Raw genomic sequence first — 21,020 nt, forward strand, 5'->3', positions numbered from 1 at the left:
ATAGATTACACAACCTTGAGTAAATAAAAGTCTGGTATTGAATTCCGTTTTAATTAATTGTTCTTCAGGTCTGGCAAACTGCTTACACACAGAGATAAGAGCCTCCCATGAGGAGCTGAGCGTGTGCAGTAGACTCCTGTGCGATGTGGTAACCCACAGTGCCACACAGTGCCTTGAACCCAGAGCTGCCCCACAACAATACTGCAAAAACTGCTGTTGTCCTTAACTTATGGTTAAATCCTTCACTTGGGATTAAATTTGTTATTTTTTGCTTCACCTACACAGTTTGGTGAGTTACTATTAGTGACTGTTGAACTACATGGGTGCTTTATAATGTAAGCATTACAAATGGAGGCGTGCCCAACTCTATTTTTTAAATTTTATGATTAGAGACTACCATACCTGCAGCACAGCAGTTAAAGAAGTTGGTTTAAGAGAAAGAAATTACCTGTGGGTGTAGTGGAGATTTATTTTCATTATGGCCAGCAATTATCTTCCCCTGTATTGCCATTGCATTCATCTCTGGCAGTTACATATAGGACATACTTCTCCTGGTGATGCAGTCACCACATACACAGTTATAGTACAGCATCTCAAAAAGCCTCCTCGGTCAAGATAACATAGAGGAAGATGTGGGTTAGTTGTTTAGTGTATTTTGTTTAATGTATTTTATGATTTATAGTACTAAAAATGTGTTTATAGACTACACTACTTTTTAATTTGGAGCCTATTTTAGGGGCACAATACATATTCTCCTATTTAATTACCTTTCATTGATGCACGTGTGATGCTCTGCAGTCGATCGAACCCAGAAGAAACAAAAATAGCATATGCAATTACGGCTTATCAATATGAAGCTCTGATGTAGAAAGGTGAGCATTAAACTGAAACAAATCACGTTCCATCCATAAGAAATCTAAATACAAACAAAATTAGACAGAAGGGTATGCTTTAACTCCATAGCTTAAGAAAACATTTTGAACAAGTAGTTGTTTTTTTATAGTGATTTACTCAAAAAAGCCATATACACAAAGAATGAAAAACGTGTATTATCGCAAACGCGTTTATTAGCAGTCCCTACTTAGCAAAGTTACACAGCAGATCTGCTCAAATGTGCGCCACAGGAAAAAAACACAACTAAATAATGGATGGTTGGACATGGATTTTGCAAATGGAGCTTCCAGTAAAAATGGTTATTAATTTTTTTTTGAGCACCTGACTGTGTAATTCTGTTTGGTAGTCTGCGATAAGACATGGTGCTACTTATCAAGTTCACACTGCTTCCTGATCTAAAGAAAGACCGGAATTACATTAAAATGTTCAAAAAGGAAAGCAAATATAACAAATTCACTGGTACCCAGGCACATTTGTGCTACTATTTCCACCAAAATAGGGCACTTAAGGTAAAGCTAAACACCAACATTTGCATTTAACTGATTCAATTTTAAGGCCAAATCGAATCCATGTCTGAATGTTTAAAAAGCTTCTTCCATTGCAGTAGACATGTAGTGGCATAGTTATGACATCATTGTGTGTGTGTGTGTGTGTGTGTGTGTGTGTCTGTGTGTGGGTGAGAGAGAGAGAGAGAGAGATGACCAAAAAATTAAAATAAGACCTTGTTTTGAAGTCATTAACACTCATAATCAGGTGTTTGACTTTGCAGAGAGGGTTGTACGTTTGCGTAACATTCTGACAGAGCGCCCACGTGACCCTCGCTGCGGACAGATTGCCTGCCAAGCGGTCACCGGTAGGACATCACGCTGCAGTACACTGGCATGCCACACGACGCCCTCCCCTCACAAACAATCCAGAGAGAAGAGAGCCGTAAATGTTTCTCCAACAACTCCATCAAGTTGTTAAGCGTGCACATCATTCAAGGCCTAATTCTCCATTCAAACACAATTATCAACACTCTTAGTTTTTTCTACCGCAGAACCAGTGTACTGTGTCTGCGCCATGAGTCACTTTCGGTGCAGCAATTATGTGCATGTACAATCTTAAGTAATAACGCCAATTCTATCGGTGCATGGCGCGCGTGGGGGGGAAATGTACTTTAGGGTAAATAATGACAACCGTCAATTATTTAATACCATCAGTTTTCTACTCCACAGTGTAATAATAGGATTATAAATTGGTGTAATTGTTTTGATTCTCACAGCGAGCCATTTTGTCATTGTGACTCATACAGAGACGGCTATTACTTGACAGATTAAGGGAAAAATTATTTCTGTAAGAAAGGCACAACTTAAGTCATTAACTTAAGTCAAGATATCAAAGGACAAACACCAAAGGAATTGTTTACTGACACCTACGGTAAAACCATATACAGTATTAATCATGTATAACATATTCAATATCCTTTGACAATACAATAAGAATAAAACCTACTAAAATGTAAGAAAAATGCTTATAGAGTGCTGTAACATAAGATTATACATTTTAATGTACTAATATAAAATATCTTTAGTACCCAAAATTACTTTGAAAATGAATGCAACTTGTGAATGCAACAATAATTTAGTGTGATTATTGCTGAAAATTCCAACCTGTATATGTGAAAAATAAATAAATAAAAAAATTCTACCTAATATTAAACCAGGCAACCAATATGAACAAAAATCAGTGAATGCTCCCTGAATCAATGCTCTGTACTCTGTCTCACTGCACTCCATCGTGACACTGAAGAAATCTAAAAATTTATTAGCTAACTGCAAGAGTGTAAACTGGGCAAGGAGAAATTTACAGCGTGGAATCTTACTGGAAAATGAGGTAATCTTCAAGGTAAGTGCATTTACAAAACACAAAATATTTGGGGTTTTTTTGTAGAAAAAAAATTACTTTTGCGCAATACAGATGGTACAGTATGCATTTCTATATTCATTTTTTTAATAGGGAAGTTCAACTGGCTCACAATAAAACCCCTTTGGCCTTGTTTTTGCTGGACCAATGCTGGAGTACCGATCTTTATCAGATGTGGACGGGCTCACTTAGATCTCAGTGGATAGGATGAGCCATCCGTGGGATTTAAAGATCACTGAATCTGAGCTACATCTGTGCAATGTCGATCCAAAAAAAACAAAGCCCATTCGTCTTTCAGAGAAGCAAGGAAAGTTGTAAATTCGGTCATGGAAAAACTATCATGCTAATGTAGCGCTTCCATAAAAGGACACAATATAACAAAACTGTTGATACTTGAGAATTTGACCATTTTTATTGGTCTAATCTGTCATAAAGCTGATGATAATAAAACTGACTCACCACAATGGAGTAGTACATTTTTTTAGTACATATTCAAATATGACGCTTACCAGTATGGTGGAGACGACCAGGGACCTGTTAGACAAGGAATCCGTAACATTAGTCGTCTTGCCCTTCTGGTTCTCAGTCATATTCAAGCCACTCGGGGGATCCCACGTTCCGATCTGAGATCAGAAATATAGCATTGTCCATGAACTATGTCCACTTCAGTAATATACTTCACACATTTGTTGTTTTAGAAGTAGGAGGAAACCGCGGAGCATGAAATTACCTTAGGGGAATAATGAATTGGGACGTGGTGGAACGATACCAACAGCACACGAGTGTGGTCAGCTTTGAACCTGGCTGATGGGTAATGGTGAGTGAGCTGAAGGTGCATTGTGGGTACAGTGGAATTTAAATCGAATTTGCTTCTCTGCCACCAATCGGAGCCCTGGAGCCTCAGCAGTAGGCGCTGCCGTGTGGGTTGTTATGAGAACGTTTCTGGGTTTGACGTGTGCTTGATAATGATGGATGGTGCTCAAACGGCCAGTTCTGTCTAAAGTGCTCATTTGATCTTGTTGCTTTTTTTTTTTTTTCAAATTAACAGTAATTTTTATTTTTTTAAAGTATTCAAACACACACACACACACACACACACGCATGTGAAAACACACAAAGAAGCACTTTTTTTGCACTATAATCCTCTGGTTTGCTCCCTCACCCCAGGGCAAACACCTTGAGCCTGAGTTTAACCTGTACCCAGATGACATGGTAACAGGAGGAGAGGGGAGTTATTCTTGAGACTGCAGTGACGGACTACTTTTGGAAAGTATTGGCAATATGTGAATATTGCCCGACTTGCCCTCTGAGAGAAGAGGGGCATGCTAAAGTATCCCACACTGCGGGTCTGGGGTAGTTGCCATGGCACACCCAACCTCCTCTTCACTCTGACACAATTATACCCAGGAATCTCATCTGGCCCCGTGCTGCCACCGAGCTAATTTACCAGCAATAAACTCTCGCCGCAAACACAAAGTGCTTCAGACGCCTTCAGAAATGTTTAAACTATAGTTTGTAATTGCAAATCAACTCTTTAATTTGGCCTCTGCCAAGCCGGGGCGGGTAGGGGGGACGTCTGAAGGGAGCTTTTATTAAAAGAGTAAATTATTCATTGAGGTGCCGACACACACGCGCACACACATACGCAGACACGCTCGCATGTGGGCTGGAGGGGCCCGGTCACGTTTACTCTAGAGACAGGGAATAGTTTCGTCTAGCACAACAGCCATTTGCCTCCTCATCTAGTTACTTACATGCGTGTGTGTGTGTGTGTGTGTGTGTGTGTGTGTACGCGCGTGCTATGAATATGTAAACTACTAATCAATACAAAAATACACATTTATTACAGACATACAAACAAAAACATACACAGGGCTGCACACAAGGACATACACACACACACACACACACACACACACACAAACACACTCACTCCCTTACCTTCTCAAGCCCCTCCTCCTTCAGACTGATCACATCTAAATCAAAATCCGTCCGGAGGCCGTTGGTTTTGTTGAAAGTTATCCGACCAGTCAACCCATCCCAGTGAGCCTGTGGGGAGGGAGGGGAGGGCATAAAACCACATCTCAGAACTCAGGAGTAGAAAAGCTGAATAAACTTACAAATCTTTGCCAAAATTGAAAAATTAATTATTGATTTGCATTAAATGATTTACCTTTCAGCAGTTGAGAGACTAGAATACACATACACAAAAAAACACCACTCCCATGCCAAGGTTTCTAATATTACGGCAAAATAATGACTGCATTTCATATTAAAAAACAGCCACATTGTTCAGATACTGGGAGGTGGTGTTTTTTTTTTTTTGTTTTTTTTCCTGGGGTGGTGAAATAAGGAGAAAAACATATGGTTCTAACACAGCAGGTCCACATACATTACGCACTGACTAACAAATTAAACCAAAGCAACGGATCCTTTTGAAAACCTATTATCAATGTCTATGTCTCTAAAATGATGATGGCTACATTATTTATATGTATTAGTTAAAGACACACATCTAAGAGAATATTTCAGGTTGTTTCAGAGATTTGGTGGGGCTGTTTGAATACCCAGAAATTCAACCTACTGACCATCTGAGTGGCATGCACATTTTGTCTGAAATGATGGCATGCATCATACAGGTTCATTTTGAAAAGCAGTGTGTGTGTTGGAAAGCACTGCTGTAGCATTCCAATTTGAACCTCACTGTTAGGAACTGTCAGCTCTTATCGCCGCTTAACTCTCGTGTTGTCTTCATATTATGTATGCACCCACTGTCCACAGGGTCAAAATGACCCAGCCTCAGCAGACCTCTTGTGAAAAAGCCTCTTCATTGAATTTTAAACCCTAAATCAATATTCTTTATGTAGAAACAACCTGTCACTCATCAATAAATCGGTGAAGGACTGTTTTCCTACTTCACAGTCCAGCGAGACTTTATTTCTTCAGTCTACACCATTCATTCTTACAACAAAACACACATTATTATTGATGGTTTTTCTGCAAGAGATGTGTAGGGCTTAATTTTGATTATGACTTCTGATTTCATAACTGTAGCATGGAAACAGACTCATCTTTATAAGTACTGCTTTTATAAAAATATAAAAAGAGCAAAATGTATCTGTCTTCCAATGGTAGGGTAACTCCAGGAAAAGTTAACAAATTTCATGCTGAAAACATTTTGATTTAGGGGTTCGCAAACCTTTTTTTCTGGTAAACTCTCTCGTTTTTGACCCTGAGGACAACACAAAAGTTAAAACAGTGCATTGTTTTGTCTGGAATTACATACACTCTATATTGTGGCTAACGTGACCATTGCTGACATGATCATGACTTCCACCTTCTCTGTGTGATTTAGCTGGTGCTGTAAACTGTAAACTCTTGTTTTCCAAATAAGGAATAAAAAGGGAAAAGCCCGGCCCAGCTCTAGAGAGGCCCAACAGAACTGGCGACAGCTCGTCCGGATCCTCTTGACTCACGGGGCTTAGGCTGGGGATGATCTCCAAGCCTCCCGGACAAAGGGAGTCTTTACCAGGGACCGGGGTGTTATTTGTTCTGCAGCTCAGTGCCGCCGCACTTTAACGTGTCGTGAACCCTCTCCTCCGCCCGCCTCTCCCTGCCTTGCCCTCGCCCTCACGCTCTCAGCGGGGGTAGGAGGGGGGCGAGGGGGGGCGGGGACTTCTAATATCTGAGGGAGCAAACAGCGAGGGTTTATCGGGGGCTATATATAGGCTGCGCAATCCGCTGCATAAAATGACGGGGAGCTTCGGATTAGCTGTCCCAGATTCCAGAAACGAGCGCGGCGAAGAATAATTATCAAAGATTAAGATAAGGTGGGCGCTTTCCGAGGAAAGGCATTTATTATAATATCGCATCACAGGTTAGGGAGAGGGGTTGAAGGAATGTTATGATATGCATGTGCACAAACATATACGCATATATAAATTATCATATTTATGCGCTCGTGCACACACACCCACACACAGAGTGATGGAGAATATTTTTTTATCTCTCTCCAATCCCTGTCTTTCACCCTCTCCCTCCCATCTCCCTCCCTCTCTCTCTCCCCCCTCCCCCTCCCCCTCTGTGAAGGCTGTACCATACCTCTTTGATGAGGGTCATGAAGCGGTTGCCGAAGCGCCAGGGCTTGTGGCGGTTGCACTGTAAGGAGCTGACCGTAATCTGCGGGGACTGCTGGACCGCCACCGCGACCACGTGCACCGCGTCGTACATCAGAGCAGCGTCCGTCTGAAAGCGCAAGAAGAAGAAGAAGAAGAGCACCTCATTCTCACATCACCGGGAGTCAGGAAGGAGAGAAACATCGCTATGTCTGCTAGGTGTCTCAAACTGTTAAATTACAATTCTGCAGCTTGGATTGGCCCTACAATCTGGTATTAAGCCTAGTGACAATTGTGCTTGGCAGGTCCACAGAGCTGCAAATAATTGGCCACAGCAGGAAGGGAGAGGTTTCGGTCGGCAGGTAGGTCCGTGTCGTACTGCACACCAGCGACCCCGTCTGGTCGGTTTGGTGACAGCTGGCTGCCTGCAGAAATTGCACGTGCCCTGTCCTCCCTAAACACAGGGTTTGCTTTGTGGATTGTGGAATGATAAAGAAACAGTGGCTGACATCACACACTTCAAGCACATGTGTGTGTCTGCTGAAATGATAGAGGAGGGTGCAGTGATCTGTATATTGGCCAGCAATATAATGCCTGAAACAGATTGACCCAAGCCATCACAATAACCTGTATCAAATGAAGTCAACACATTTATGAACACTTGAACTGTGGTGTTTTAAAAGCAGTGCCTTTAGTCTTAAACAAGAAAGAGAACTCCTCACTTTGAGACCGAAGAGCTGTTGCAAATACTACATATGTACAGTGGCAGCTGGTAAGCTTAAAATAGGCAAGGGGCCTGCCTTTTCTTTCTTTTAAGCCAATTTTACATTCTCAACCCTCTTTGGTTTACTTTCTTTCATCAACAAGCAAATAATTAGCTGGGTAATAAATACCAAGACTATGTCCAATTTTATTTTATGACAGCATTATTTCTTAACTTCACACATTTATGTAGTATTTTCTCATATCTACTGTATGGCTTATTTTAACTTGTGGATAATTCTACTGTGTGAATCTATGTAACCTTTGTGCACATTCAAAGGTGCTTGACAGTTTAAGAATCCATGAATCTGATGTGCATATATTCTGCAGTTTAAATACTCATGAAAAAGCTTTTATGAAGTTTTTATTTGCTAGCCTTTATTGTGCACTCCACTCAACTCTGATGTGATGCACAGATAATGGAGGGCTTCACCTCTAAATGTATTCTTTAAATTACACTGAGTGCGGTAGCGCTCAGTCAATCTTTGCGTTGGCCAGCTCTCCCATGATTTATACCGCGTCACACAACCCTTTCAACAATGTGACAAAAGTTAAAGTGTCTGTAGAGAGGGTTTTGTGGTCTACGGTAACGCAACACCAAACTGCTGCTGTTTACATCTGTGCAAACATTGCACAATTATATTCGGGAGGGATAGAAGATTTGAATCTTAAGAAATCTGCACAGTGGTGAGTTCATGTTGTTTGAAGTACAGTAGACATATACAGGGCCGTTGCAGTTGTCAAAGCTCTGGGCTGATACACCTTGATGGAGTGCAGGCATTAGGGCTGATCAATTTAGTTTCCTGTCTTTTAAGGCTTTTGACAAATGCAAACATTTCGCTTAAAATAGTTTTTGCGATTCATTATTAAATTGATTTTGCTAAGCTGAATTCTGTTTCATTTACATTCTTGAAGTAAAAAGAAAACCTATAAAACGATTAACAAAAGTTTAGAAACTGCTTTCCGATTGATTATTTAGAAATTTGGCACCTGTTTATCAAGCAAAATACATGTAATGAGTTCAATAACCAGTTGAAAGGTAAGATTGCAGCTCACAGGCCTGCAGTGCATATGTACCAGTTGTGGTGAACATCAGCGGACCAAATGTAAGGGACGCTTCAGCAGAGCATGACCTCCACAATTCCCCTCCACTGCATCTCTATTTTTCTCCTCACGGTTCCAGTTCCTGCTCTGTGATTTCTGCCAGTATCAACAGCTCCTTAACCCTCTCAGCCAACAAACCCGGGACACTTCAAAGCAATCAACACTATAGACACTGGCTCCAATTGGCTGAGGCTGCCTTTAGGGAGGTGACAGATTCACTTACCTGACCATTTCCATTCCGCACTGGCAAAGAGGTAAATAGTATTGGCAGAGGAATGCAAGAGGAAAAGCGTCTGGTAACTAACTATTCTGAAGGAAAACCCTTTTTCAACAGTCCAAGAATCTAATTAGTGTTTGTCTCGGATGATTGCAAAGCAATCACAACACCGTTAGACATTTGTTGTATGGAAATCATGCCTGAGGGCGCTTTTGAAATTGCCGTCTAGCAATATAAATCATCATGAAACCTGTCGTTTTCCTTTTAATTATACGGCACGCATTCAGTGTTTCTGGCTGAAGCTACGTCTGGGTGATGACATCTCCTCTTTTTTCACCCCCATGATCTGGCATGCATTGCCTGCCTGCAGATGCCAGTGCACCGGAAATCAAAGCACAAGATTATAGGCTCGATCTGACCAAAGATTTGCGAGCAAAAACCAGTAGAAAAAAAATAGTTCCATAGTTCCATTTAGGCTCCTTACAGCTTTGTCATTTTTATTTCATTTAATTTTCATAGTGCATTTCTTACGGATATCAAACGGAATAGCCAATGTTTTTTTTCAGGATTTATCTATTTATTTATTCTTTCTAAGGGATCAAAGCTGGCACATTTTGTTATGCTACTGAAGGAACATGGAACACGGGAGAGGGCATTGTTTTTTGTAATGAGCGCAGATTTGAGGCTGCCACATTCATCTTCTGATCTGCATCCCGTTGCCGTGGTAAGTTTCCAAGTGTTGTTTGGAAACTTACCAACAATTACTGCATTGAGTTTCAAGGAGGTAGGGCCAGCACTGTCATTTTTTCAGGCTCGGGAAGTGTTTTTACCACAATTTTTTTTCTCTCTATTTTACGATAAAAAGGACAAAGGCAAAATAAAGGGTCATCACACATCAACGCTGTTGTCTGTGATGCATAACTAATCAAAAGTTAGTTTGTCATGATGAAGCCTGTTTCTGAACTTTTTCGAGCACAGTTAGATGATTAAGTGTAGTGCCTAAGAAATGCATGTTGCTTCTTCAATTTCAAAGATGTGGCATGATTGTTGTACCCTTGAGCAAGGTACTGACTTGCTTTAGTTTAAAAAAAAGAAAAAAGAAAAAAAAAAATTCATAAGCAAATGTCGCCCTTCATAAATGGTGACATAACTTCTTATGCAACATGCTATGCCAAATGGGATATAACCAGTGATGTCACCTGGTTCCTGGCTAAACATTACAGGGGTGACATAAAACATGCTTATGTAGGATGCTTGGCTACCTGTGACATAACTCATTATGTCATTTTATGTCATGAAACAATCCAAATAAAACCAAGGAAAGTTAACTTAACTCCTGCGGAGAATAATGACATTGTAGTACTGTTGTAAGCAGATCCACAATAGACTTCACAGGAAATGATTTTAAGGAAATATCTTACAAAATAACAAAAGCCCATTTTTATACCTTCCCCCAACCTAAAAAAAATAATAACAAGTTTTTTGGTTATGCATGGTAACAAAATCTTCCCTCTTGACAGCTCCATATTGGGGGAAGGGCTTGCTCTTGTTCACACAGCAGAACACCCTCCCCCCACCCCCACCCCACGAGCAATGATACTGAGTGGCAGTTAATCAACACCTTAGTGAGGAACCACACCTGCCAGTCAATCAGAGTGGTCAAAAGAGTGGGGAGTGACAGCCAATAGCTTTGGATGCTATGCCAGTGTGTGGAAGTGTGGGGTTGCTGACAGAGCTGCTGATTGGTCCTGAAGGCTGCCTTGTCACCATGGTCACCACTTTTTCTACCCACCAAACACAAAAGCCCATCCATCCTTCTTACATAAACTGGAAAACAGTAGGTTAAAATGCAACATGGATCATTCAATTAACAACTTGTCTTGGAATGGAATTGCATTACCTTCAAAATGTGCAGGGAATGAGATAAAAATCAGTCCTATTAACAATAAAAGTTAAAGTTACAAAAACATTTTTTTATTTATGTAATTTTAATATTAGGTGAAATAAAGTGTTGTAAATCTTACCCATATATAGCCTTCAGTTCTAAATTCATATAGAGCATATCCATAGCAGCCTGCACTACTTTGAGCTTTTGAACCCTGAAATGAATGAATTAGGTGATGACCCTATAGACATTTGTCCTACCCAAGGGAAAAGTGACTTTACATATTAAGCTGCTCCATGCCATGGAAAATTGATAATGAAATAAAATATGGACAAGCTTCCAAAGGCTTAAATCACCCAGGGGTGAATGCAGCTTGCCTTGTAGTCTTGGAGGATGTACAACAAATATCATGGTGAACCTCAAGAAAATGGCAGAGGTTAAAAAATTAATAAAATAAAGACAGAAGAGAAAAGAAAAGCTAGCGTAGAGCAGCAGCCTTTTCCCCAGTGCAAGACACAGAAGACCCCTATCAGGCAGGCTGGCTATGATTTAGCAACACGGCTATTTCACTGCATAAACATCTCATTAAAATCAATTATGTCAGAGCTGAATAAAATTAAAGCTAAATGCTTTAAAAGCCGCTTCTCTCCCTTGAGTCAGCCAGTATAAATATTACCCTTGATGCTCTCTCTTTTACGCCTAATTCATGCTTCCTCTCCCACCCCGCTACCCTATCACCACCTTAGAGGAGAGAGAGCAAGAGAGAGAAAGATAGAGCGAGAGAGACAGAGAGAGCGAGAGAGAGAGAGAGAGAGAGAGGAGATAAATTGAAAGCAAAAAGACGCATGGGGGAGACTAAGAGACAAAAGGAGAGAGAAGACAGGGGAGGGTGGGTGGTAGGAAGAGAGTGAGAACGGGAGAGATTTAATACATTTTTTTCTATCAGAGGTTGATTAAAACAGAATTATGATTGGAGCAAATGTATGGATTTATGGATATTTCAAATTCTACTTTCAATTTATCATATTAATTCCCAGCCAAAATACACACAGCACAGCACACCACAGCAGAGAGAGGATGCACTTCAGTGAACTAATCATTACAAAGAATTAAAACTGAAATTTATAATTAAGTCAACACAATTAAAAGAGGATGAAAAGATAAACAATGACAGTGGCATTCTCGGGTTTTCCCATTTCTGAGTGGCTTTGTGATTTTAGAATACTTTTTAAAATGCTGCACTGCGTTTTTGTGTTTATTTCTGAAGCAGCAGTAGATGCTGGCAGAACAGTCTGATATGGACCTTTCAAATCCTGTGCTCGAAACATAAATGTGCCCTGTGCCACAGGTTCACAGGAGAACAGGCAGAACACTAAGAGTATTAAAGAGTATGTTTCCCATTCAGTGTGGAATAGTGGTTAAGGAACTTAAGCTTGCCACTGAAAGACTGGATGAAACCAAGTCACCCCCTACAGAAGTGGTATGGTATGTTTAAAATAATATTTCAATAGGCATATGTTTAAAATATATATATATATATTGCAATACCTGAACTATTGCAATAATTTATACTCCATACATTGGGATTATTGCAATATCTGGAATATGTAATTTTTTCAATATTACTTCAGTATATTCCATTTATGTTGGGGACTTGGCTTGCAAATGAAAAGACAAGACCAAATAAAATCACAGCTGGGATTCTCATAGCTTCTCGTTCTCTTGTGCTCTTATGTACTGGTAAACTTTTTTATTGACATTTTCTTCACTAAATTTCAAGCAGGGGAAAAAGGCCTATGTTAAAATGAGGTACTGTTCTTTAGATGTTGTGGACTAAACAAATCTATATCAATTGGATTTGAGCATCTATACCTTAAAACTTATTTAAATGTTTTTTTTTTTTCTAATTAAAATAATTTCAAATGGAAATGATACTGTATTTTGCAACTGCGCTGATTTCATCACAAGGAATGAAATGCAAAACAAAACATACAAGGATAAAAAATGTGCAATTCAAATGACTAACTGCTTCAAATGGGGAGCAGCTGTCACACTCATAGGCTGGGAGATTAATTCCAATTCCTTTCATAATTCATGACACTAAATTGCCATTATGTCAGAAGGGGACGGTCTCGTGAACATCGCTGTAAACTGTAGCTCTGGTGTAAGTCTAGCTCCCCACGATGGGCCAGAGTCCCAGAGGCAGTTGAACAGGGTTTGTGCATCATTGACTTTTTTCCTCAAGGAATCATGAGCACGTACATTTCAGGCCTTGTGATAACAGGTTCTGCCTCTTAAGTGGAGATAGCAAGCGCACGTGCACACACACACACACACACACTGAAATCCCAGCCTGCCCAGTCGGAATCACTGAAAGATATACAAGGAACTGACTACCCCACTCAATGAGTGTTTACAACAATGATGGAAATTTCACAGCCATGGACTGCCAGTGATTTAGCACAATCAAAGAAAAACTGGAATTATTTTATACTTACCAACAGTACAATGATATTTTCCAGATGTAGGCAATTTTATCATTTTGAACTCACATTTTCCCGTAAAGCATAACCACTTCAACGCCAGGATATTTATTTTGGGGGATAAAGCAACAAGCGGTGTCATCAATTATTACGCCATGATACTGGCATCCCAATATCGATAGTGTACAATATCACTCTATATCCTGTGTTATCATTTAGTGCCGTTTCTAAAATCACATTCATGATCGCAGTATTCATACACATGGCCAAACACTTCCAATAGGAAAGAATAATAGCTATGAGGCAGGTACTGCGCTAGATGACCCCAGCACCGAGCGCAGTGGCATCAGCATGCACATAAAGATTGCACGTGCGCATATATGCATTACATATGAGAACGGCCCCTGACATGACAGGGAACGCGAGAGCCTGCATTGTGAGGGTTCCCTGGCCGTAGTCCTCACGTATAATCCAAACTGAAGCCTCCTCACCCACTCTATTGATCCCCCAGCTGTGGAAGGACGTGATAATCGATATGATACAGTGCTACGCAAACAGATGCGGCACCTCTGGGAGGCCGCCTTCCCCGAGAGCAACTCCTGCAGCGGCCTGCAGACCAGTGCAGACGCCTCTTCCCGTACATGAAGCCTGACTGTTCGGGCAGCACACATTACACAACCTGACTGCACAACACCACCGGTATCCAGTTTGACTGCCCGGAGAACACTACCGAGGTGGAGTCTGAAAGCACAGAAGAGTGTCAGGACCTGAATATGCAATCAAGATTGCCAATATTCCATCTGACTGCGCAGACAATACTGCCAATATGCAGTCTGACTACACAAAACAACAATGTCAAGATTCCGCCAGAATGTGCAATTAACACCGCTGACATTCAGTCTGACTGCACGGAGAACACAGCCAATATACAGCGTGACTACACAAATACAACCGCCAATATAAGTCCCTGACTGCTGTGAGAAAAGCACAAGGCAAACATATGCAGCTTGTGTCCTCCATGTCCCCTACAATCGTTGCTCAATACAACCTGAGAAACTCAGATTTGCAGTATGGTTGGAGATAGAGACAGATAGACAGACGTTGCAATCCTCACTGAACATTGCTGGCAATGTTCAGTGGCAATGTGAATAGTGTTGATGTTGCAATAGTGGACTCAGACCAAAACACACATTACATTACATTACAGGCATTTAGCAGATGCCTTTAGCTAGATCGACTAAGTACCTTGCTCAAGGATACAACTGCAGTGTCCTACCCGTGAATCGAACCCGTTACCTTTAGGTTACAAGACCAGTTTGGTATCCATTATACTACACTGCCACACACGCTTTGTTGAATGACCAGACGTGAGAGATAACAGCTACATATGGTTCCTGGCTTAATAAAAGCAAGGGTTGTGCAGTCACCTTAATTAAACATGCTGATTAGAATACAGATTGTTGCCTAAAAGTTGAGTCGCCTGGCATTTGATGAATAATTTGCAGCACACTGACTGCCATTCAGTCACATTGCCATGTTCTGGAAGAGAGGTCGGGGAAAACTGAGGAAAATTATTTTTTTATATCATTGTTATGTCCTAAAAGGAACTGAGACGTTAACTTTCATGTCTCTCAGTCATAAAAAGTTAATATAATATAACACGATTACACTATGAATATAATGCCATTTCCTGACAGAAGAAAGTGTTGCATCAGGGATGCCTTTAAATAGTGTTTCTGAGAACTTAATAATGAGACTGACTGTTCACAATAAGCTCATTTTTTGAAGAAGTAAAAAAGGACAGCAGCTCTCCCATACAATAGAGTTAGCAGGAAATTTCATTCAGGTCCTTTCCAGGGATTGTTCAGTATTCTGAAGACCTTGTCTCTAGAAGTATTGATGGCGTCATATTTGATAGTGCATACAAACAGCTTATTTGGAATATGACCGTAACCAAGATAAGGGCCATTATGTGGAATACTACGTGTACCGTACAACACTATATGTCACTACGTGTCAGTCATTTTGGACTGGTTCCTGGTGAAGTCAAACCCAACATCTGAACTCTCTACCAGACATTGCTGGAAGAGCCCTTAGCGATTCACCCACACACAGCTCATTGCTGCACAGCGAAGCCCCCTTCATTGCATAGCATGATATCCATCTTTTGGCCCAGAAAACAAGACAGGAGGGCTATACAAGTTCTGTTGATTATTCCTTTATCAACAAATCAATTCTGTTATCACAACAATTTATATGCAAGCAATGTTGGGTTTTTTTTTTTTTCAAAAACAATCTGATATTTTTTTTCACCATTTTTTTCTTTTCTTTTTAACCCTGGTGCCAGGTTCTGGTGGTGCATCGCAATGAAAGGGCCCTTTGGAATCCCCCTCCCCACCTCCCCCTCCTTCTCAGGGTGTGTAATCTGTATCTTTACTCTGGCCAATCAAAAGCATTCTCCACAGCTCTTTTCCTGACTGAACTGGGGCATGGAACTGAAAGGACCTATTATTGATAAATACCTGAACTTTAATAAAAGCTCTTTTATTGGGCTAAATGACTCATAAAATTGCCCTGGCCAAGGGTGTTATTGCTAGCTCGTTTAGGAGTAACAGGTTTGTTATGGCAACATGGCCGCCCCCTGGTGGAGTGAAGGTGAGAGAGGATGTGACACTCGTGAATCTTGTCTGGTTCTGTCATGCTCCCACCAATCACTCTGAACGCAGAGCGCGTAGTGGGATGCATCCAGAACCAGCCCACTGCACCAAGGAGCCATGTCCATAACTGTACTGAAATCCACTCCAGAACAGAGATTTCATTTTTACCTTTTTTGAACACTTTGGACTAAAATTATTGGTGCATTTCGAATCAGACAGATTTTCCCTTGGAAGAAGATACCTCCAACAGGATCCTACCACTCACACGAATGCTTAAAGTGAGCTGTGTTAGCACTACGCTGATGCCTATCAAACTCCCACTGCATCCCGTCTCATCTCTACTTCAACAGACCATTCACTGGCACAATTTCTTATTGCATATGTACATATAAAATAGTAAAGCTTAATATGATCTGTGTCCTTTAACCTATTACATTATTATTAACATAATTGTGATGCATGCATTTCCATCTAATATACCACAATCTATTACAATGCCCCCTTTCCACGTGCAATATTTGATAGATACATGAGGTGGCTCTACTTCTGAGCCAACATGGCCTTTTGGGTTTTCATGCGACATTCATTAACATGTATAAAGAGCAAAATTAAAAGACGTGTATTTAAATGTATTAAAATCTTTATCCTTGCAAGATAATATGACATCAAAGGTGATCAAGCCAACCGTTTTTACAACTTTGCCCGTTTCTTTATGCAGATTCATGCAAATGAGGGACGGACTGTGCCCCCCGGATAGGCCTTCCCTGGCTGTTCTGTGCCACACGGCCCACCCGGAGAGGGTCCTGACCCGCCATGCCTTCTGGGTAATAAGGTACACGGCCGCAGCCCCACTCGAGCACGGCCGCGCCCGCCTCCCCTGATCCTCGGTGCCACTCGATTAACACACGCGCTTTAGCCCCGCGCTCCGCCACATGCTCGCCGCCCACGCGCAACACGGAAAGGTCGCCATCGCGCACCCCTGCCGGAATGCTAATCACCAAAATAAGTGCGTCCCGTCACCCATACCAATGTTTGGAGAATTTCCTTAACCTGCTCCGTCTGTGGAGCAGGCAGAGAGTATCTGAGCGTTTTCCCAGCAGCGGCTGGGCCCTTCAAACTATCATATCACTCCAACTCCATTATCTTCAGATATATCACATCTTTACCTTTGAGAGTTTAGCTGCACATTAAATTAATTAGCAGCCGTTAATAGATTTAACATAATTATCCTGTTCAATGCTTTTTTCCCTTCTTCAAAAAGATTAAGTGTCTTTTCACGCAGTTGGAGATGATACTATTTCTACTCCATTGGGTTTTTTTGTTGGGGGGTGGGGGGTGGTGGAAGTTTAGTTTGAATCAAGACATGGGATTAAAATAAAACAATGATGCTGTTTCAATTCACAAATTGAAAAAAGCTAATCCTTCAGTGAAGATTTCCACAGGGTAGTGCAAGAAGGCCCCTGGTGCACAGGAATTCATCACATGTTTAGAGGTTGTAATTTCTGCCTGCTAGACAAAGCACAGATTTAGGTTGGGATTGATCTGGGTCAACTGAAAATGCTGTTTTGCAGGTTGAACAACACAATGAATCAGAAGAACAGCAGCTAACCTACAATGCACTTCTAATACTACTACTGTGGCTATTGCAAAGAAGTAGAAGAAGAAGAAGAAGAAGAAGATGAAGAAGAAGCAATGAGAAGAAAAGGTTTTATAAATGTTATTCATGTATTCAGAATGTTATATTTTTAAATCCACTGATTATAAAATGATAAAATTATAAAATAAAAAATATGGATTTTTCATGTAGTTTCAGAAAAAATAATTAGTTTTACTACTGTTTACAGATGTACATTTCATCTGCAATTATAAGAAATTAATTTCCTATTACAATGTGCTACTCATAAAATATAGGTCTTATCAATATACATCATTTTAGATGTTTTTCATAATTTTTGTTTGCCCATGTATTGTTGCCTATCTCATATTCATAAGGGCAAAAGAAAGTGGTGTATCCATTTCTGTAAGTGGTGACAGTGAGGTTCACATGGCCTCTAGTTTGAGATACATTAACTGGTGATTTATAGCACTGTCGTCTCTTCCAGTGACTTTCAAGAAAGCCTCTCTCTCAATGTCACAACGTAGCTCCATCAACATAACTGATCTCTTTCTGCTCTATATGTAATTACAGCCTTCTTTAATTAGTTAGGGGAACGGTGCATCATTCAGTGTCATGATCCACTCTTTGTGTCAACCCTCTTAAATCACCCTGAACACGAGACACTATTTACACTTGGATATTACGCGTGGATATCTCATGATGCATACGCGAAGAAGACAAAACCTTTAATATATCCTCAGGCTTTTCCTTTGTTCGACAGATATCAACACATCACTGATTGAACAGCAATGTCGTATCACCTTTTTTCTGTTTGCTTTCTGTTGGTTTTTGTCTCTTTGCCTCCTCAACCAAGCCCCTGATTGGTTTTTCACACCCATCAGGAAGGTTCTCAGGAGTTTTAGCTGAAGTCCTGAAAGGCGGATGGGAGGAAACTGGAAAACTAAAAAATAAATAAATAAATAAATAAATAAATAAATAAATAAAAAGATTTTCTGATGCCATGCGGTGAAAGCCTGAATGGATCTCAAAGAAATAGCCGACACAGACCCAGACCCAACCCATATACCAAACTAACAACCCACGGCACAATAAATAACAAACTGTGTTTCAAAGACTATCCATTGTTCCGTTTGATCATTACTGAAAAAAAAAAAATTGTTACCTATGCTTGCAAAACAAAATCACACAATACTCTGTTGTTTTCTGATTTATATTGCTTATGTTGTTTTTTTTTTTAGAAACTAGAAACTATTTGGTCAATGAAAATTAATATGTCTCCACTGATCATAATTTACCATTTTGTTACCATGGTACAGAGTCTAGCATTAAGTAGCCTTCAATAACTGAAAATTATTAAATATTCAGCAGGGAATCTCTGCAGAAACAGCTATGAGATACAAGCTTTCTTTAATCGTCATCGCATTGAAGAAACATCGCATTGAAGAAAATTATAAATTAAAATGTTACAAAATACTTTTTGGTTGTTTTTTGAATTTTTTGATGATGTGCAAACCCTGTTATTAAGGGTTTGGAGAATCTTCGTTCAGAGTACAAAATCTAAACATCCAGTCCCAACAGTCATATTAAACATAACACCCTCATAGGAGTTGTAGTTCAATGTTAATTTAGCCTTTTACTTTTATGCTAATAGATTCATTAATAGCATAAAAGGTTTGCTTTGCAGCAAATGATTAAAAGAAAGCTCACCATGTATTTTTTTTAACAGGGAAAGTGGCAAGTTTCCACTTAGCCAGAGTATTCTGAAAGACTAGACTTGAATTAAAAATACTAAATAATTATTCAGTCCAGCCTGGACTGAATGTTAAATGAACAGGCTACCATACCCAAACCCAACAGAACCCGAAGGCATATTTTGGATTTGTACAGCCAGATTTGGCAGCAAGACTGAGGGCTGTACCATGTGGTGTCTCTGAGCCACCATGACCTTTTGGGTTTTCTGTAGAAATGTGTACCAGAGGGGGGTCTGGTGCAGGTTTCCAACAAATACCCTTTTGCATAGTAACAGAAATTATATCGTTTATAACTGAGCTGAGCTACAGTAAAGACCAATGTAACCAGTCAAAAGGACTATTTATGCTGTAATCCAGGAATATCAATCCATAGCCATGTTTTTAATACCTAAAAGCTAAATCAAAGGACAAATTTCCTGAAAATAGCAGGCAATTAATCAAAGAAACCATAGTCAAATGAACAGAATGTAAGGTGTTATCAATGAAGCATAGTATGGGTAAAGTGATCAAAGCTGCCAGAGAGAAAACATTGCTTCTCTTTAACGTTACAGCCATCATCAGCAAGTCTCTTTTTTTACTTTAAACCAATTTCTAATGCTAATATTGTTAAATATTGTAATTCCAAAATGACCCATTTTTTAATGACAAAAGTACTGGATCACGATGATTAGCTAAAGCCGTTAATTATCCTACGTTGTCTGAGCAATAAGCAAGTTAATTAGGTAGAATCAATGCTGTGTTGTGGAGTGCAATAGCAATGATGCACCAGTCCACGTATTTATGTGATCATTTGAAATACACCTGTCTAATGCAAACAATTAAAAATGTGTTAGTTTTATTTTTTTCTATTTATCATTTACTTGTATAAACACCGAATAACTTCAATGAATATTAGCTAACACCTTTTTCCATGCAGGCCTGATTGTATTGCAATGTTGCCGTAAGCTACGTGATTCTTCGACCAAATAAATACCCCTTGTGACCCAAGTTTGGCTGGCTGACCCATAGTTTGCGCACCGCTGGCCTAAACAAGAACTTGCTAGCCAAGCAAGAGCATCAAGGACAACTATTATAAGCAGTTTGGCAGAGTGCAGTAGGGACTGCGTGGGTTGCCTCTCTCTCCATTGGAAAGAAGTTCCAGCAAAAGCACTGTGGGGATTCCATGTTTGGTGTAAATCTGGGGTAGCTCATAATGATTTCACAAGCCAGTAGACATCGCCTGTGACCCAAACTTGGGTTGCGATCCACAGTTTGTGCGCTGCTGTGCTAATCACACTTAAGCATGAGTCTTGACCTTTAGCTTGAACCACACTATCTTCTTAAAATGTGTCGGATCAGGTTTGCCATTTGTTAATGCTAGCTTGCTTGCAAACAGAAACAGTCTGTATTCGGTATGTATTTAGAATTTGTACTTTAGTTCTTCATTATCATAGTTAACTTGCACTAATTGCTAGTCAGTGACAATATTTAGCCAAGTCTGGCACTATTTCTATTTAATCAGATGAATGCACTTCTCCTCTATTTTCATTCACTCTGGATAAGACCATCAAATAAATGCAATATAATGTAATAAATTTAGAAAACAAGTATTAGTAGCAATTATTAGTAGCTTGTGCCTGTTAGCCGGAG

The 21,020-nt window shown here is 40.1% G+C and overlaps 1 protein-coding gene across 4 annotated transcripts in view; it reads right to left on the reverse strand.

Annotated features, from left to right (window-relative positions):
• grik2 (glutamate receptor, ionotropic, kainate 2) overlaps positions 1 to 21,020 on the reverse strand; it is a 193,701-nt gene that overhangs the window by 75,304 nt on the left and 97,377 nt on the right. For all 4 annotated transcript variants that reach the window (XM_064342994.1, XM_064343002.1, XM_064343020.1 and 1 more), the window contains exons 8-10: positions 6,901 to 7,044; positions 4,741 to 4,848; positions 3,309 to 3,422 (exon numbers count right to left, since the gene is read on the reverse strand). In XM_064342994.1, coding sequence (XP_064199064.1) covers positions 3,309 to 3,422; positions 4,741 to 4,848; positions 6,901 to 7,044 — 366 coding nt within the window. The remainder of the gene's footprint in view (positions 1 to 3,308; positions 3,423 to 4,740; positions 4,849 to 6,900; positions 7,045 to 21,020) is intronic.

This window comes from Anguilla rostrata, chromosome 1, assembly GCF_018555375.3.
Source record: "Anguilla rostrata isolate EN2019 chromosome 1, ASM1855537v3, whole genome shotgun sequence".
In the NCBI taxonomy this organism is placed as follows: domain Eukaryota; kingdom Metazoa; phylum Chordata; class Actinopteri; order Anguilliformes; family Anguillidae; genus Anguilla; species Anguilla rostrata.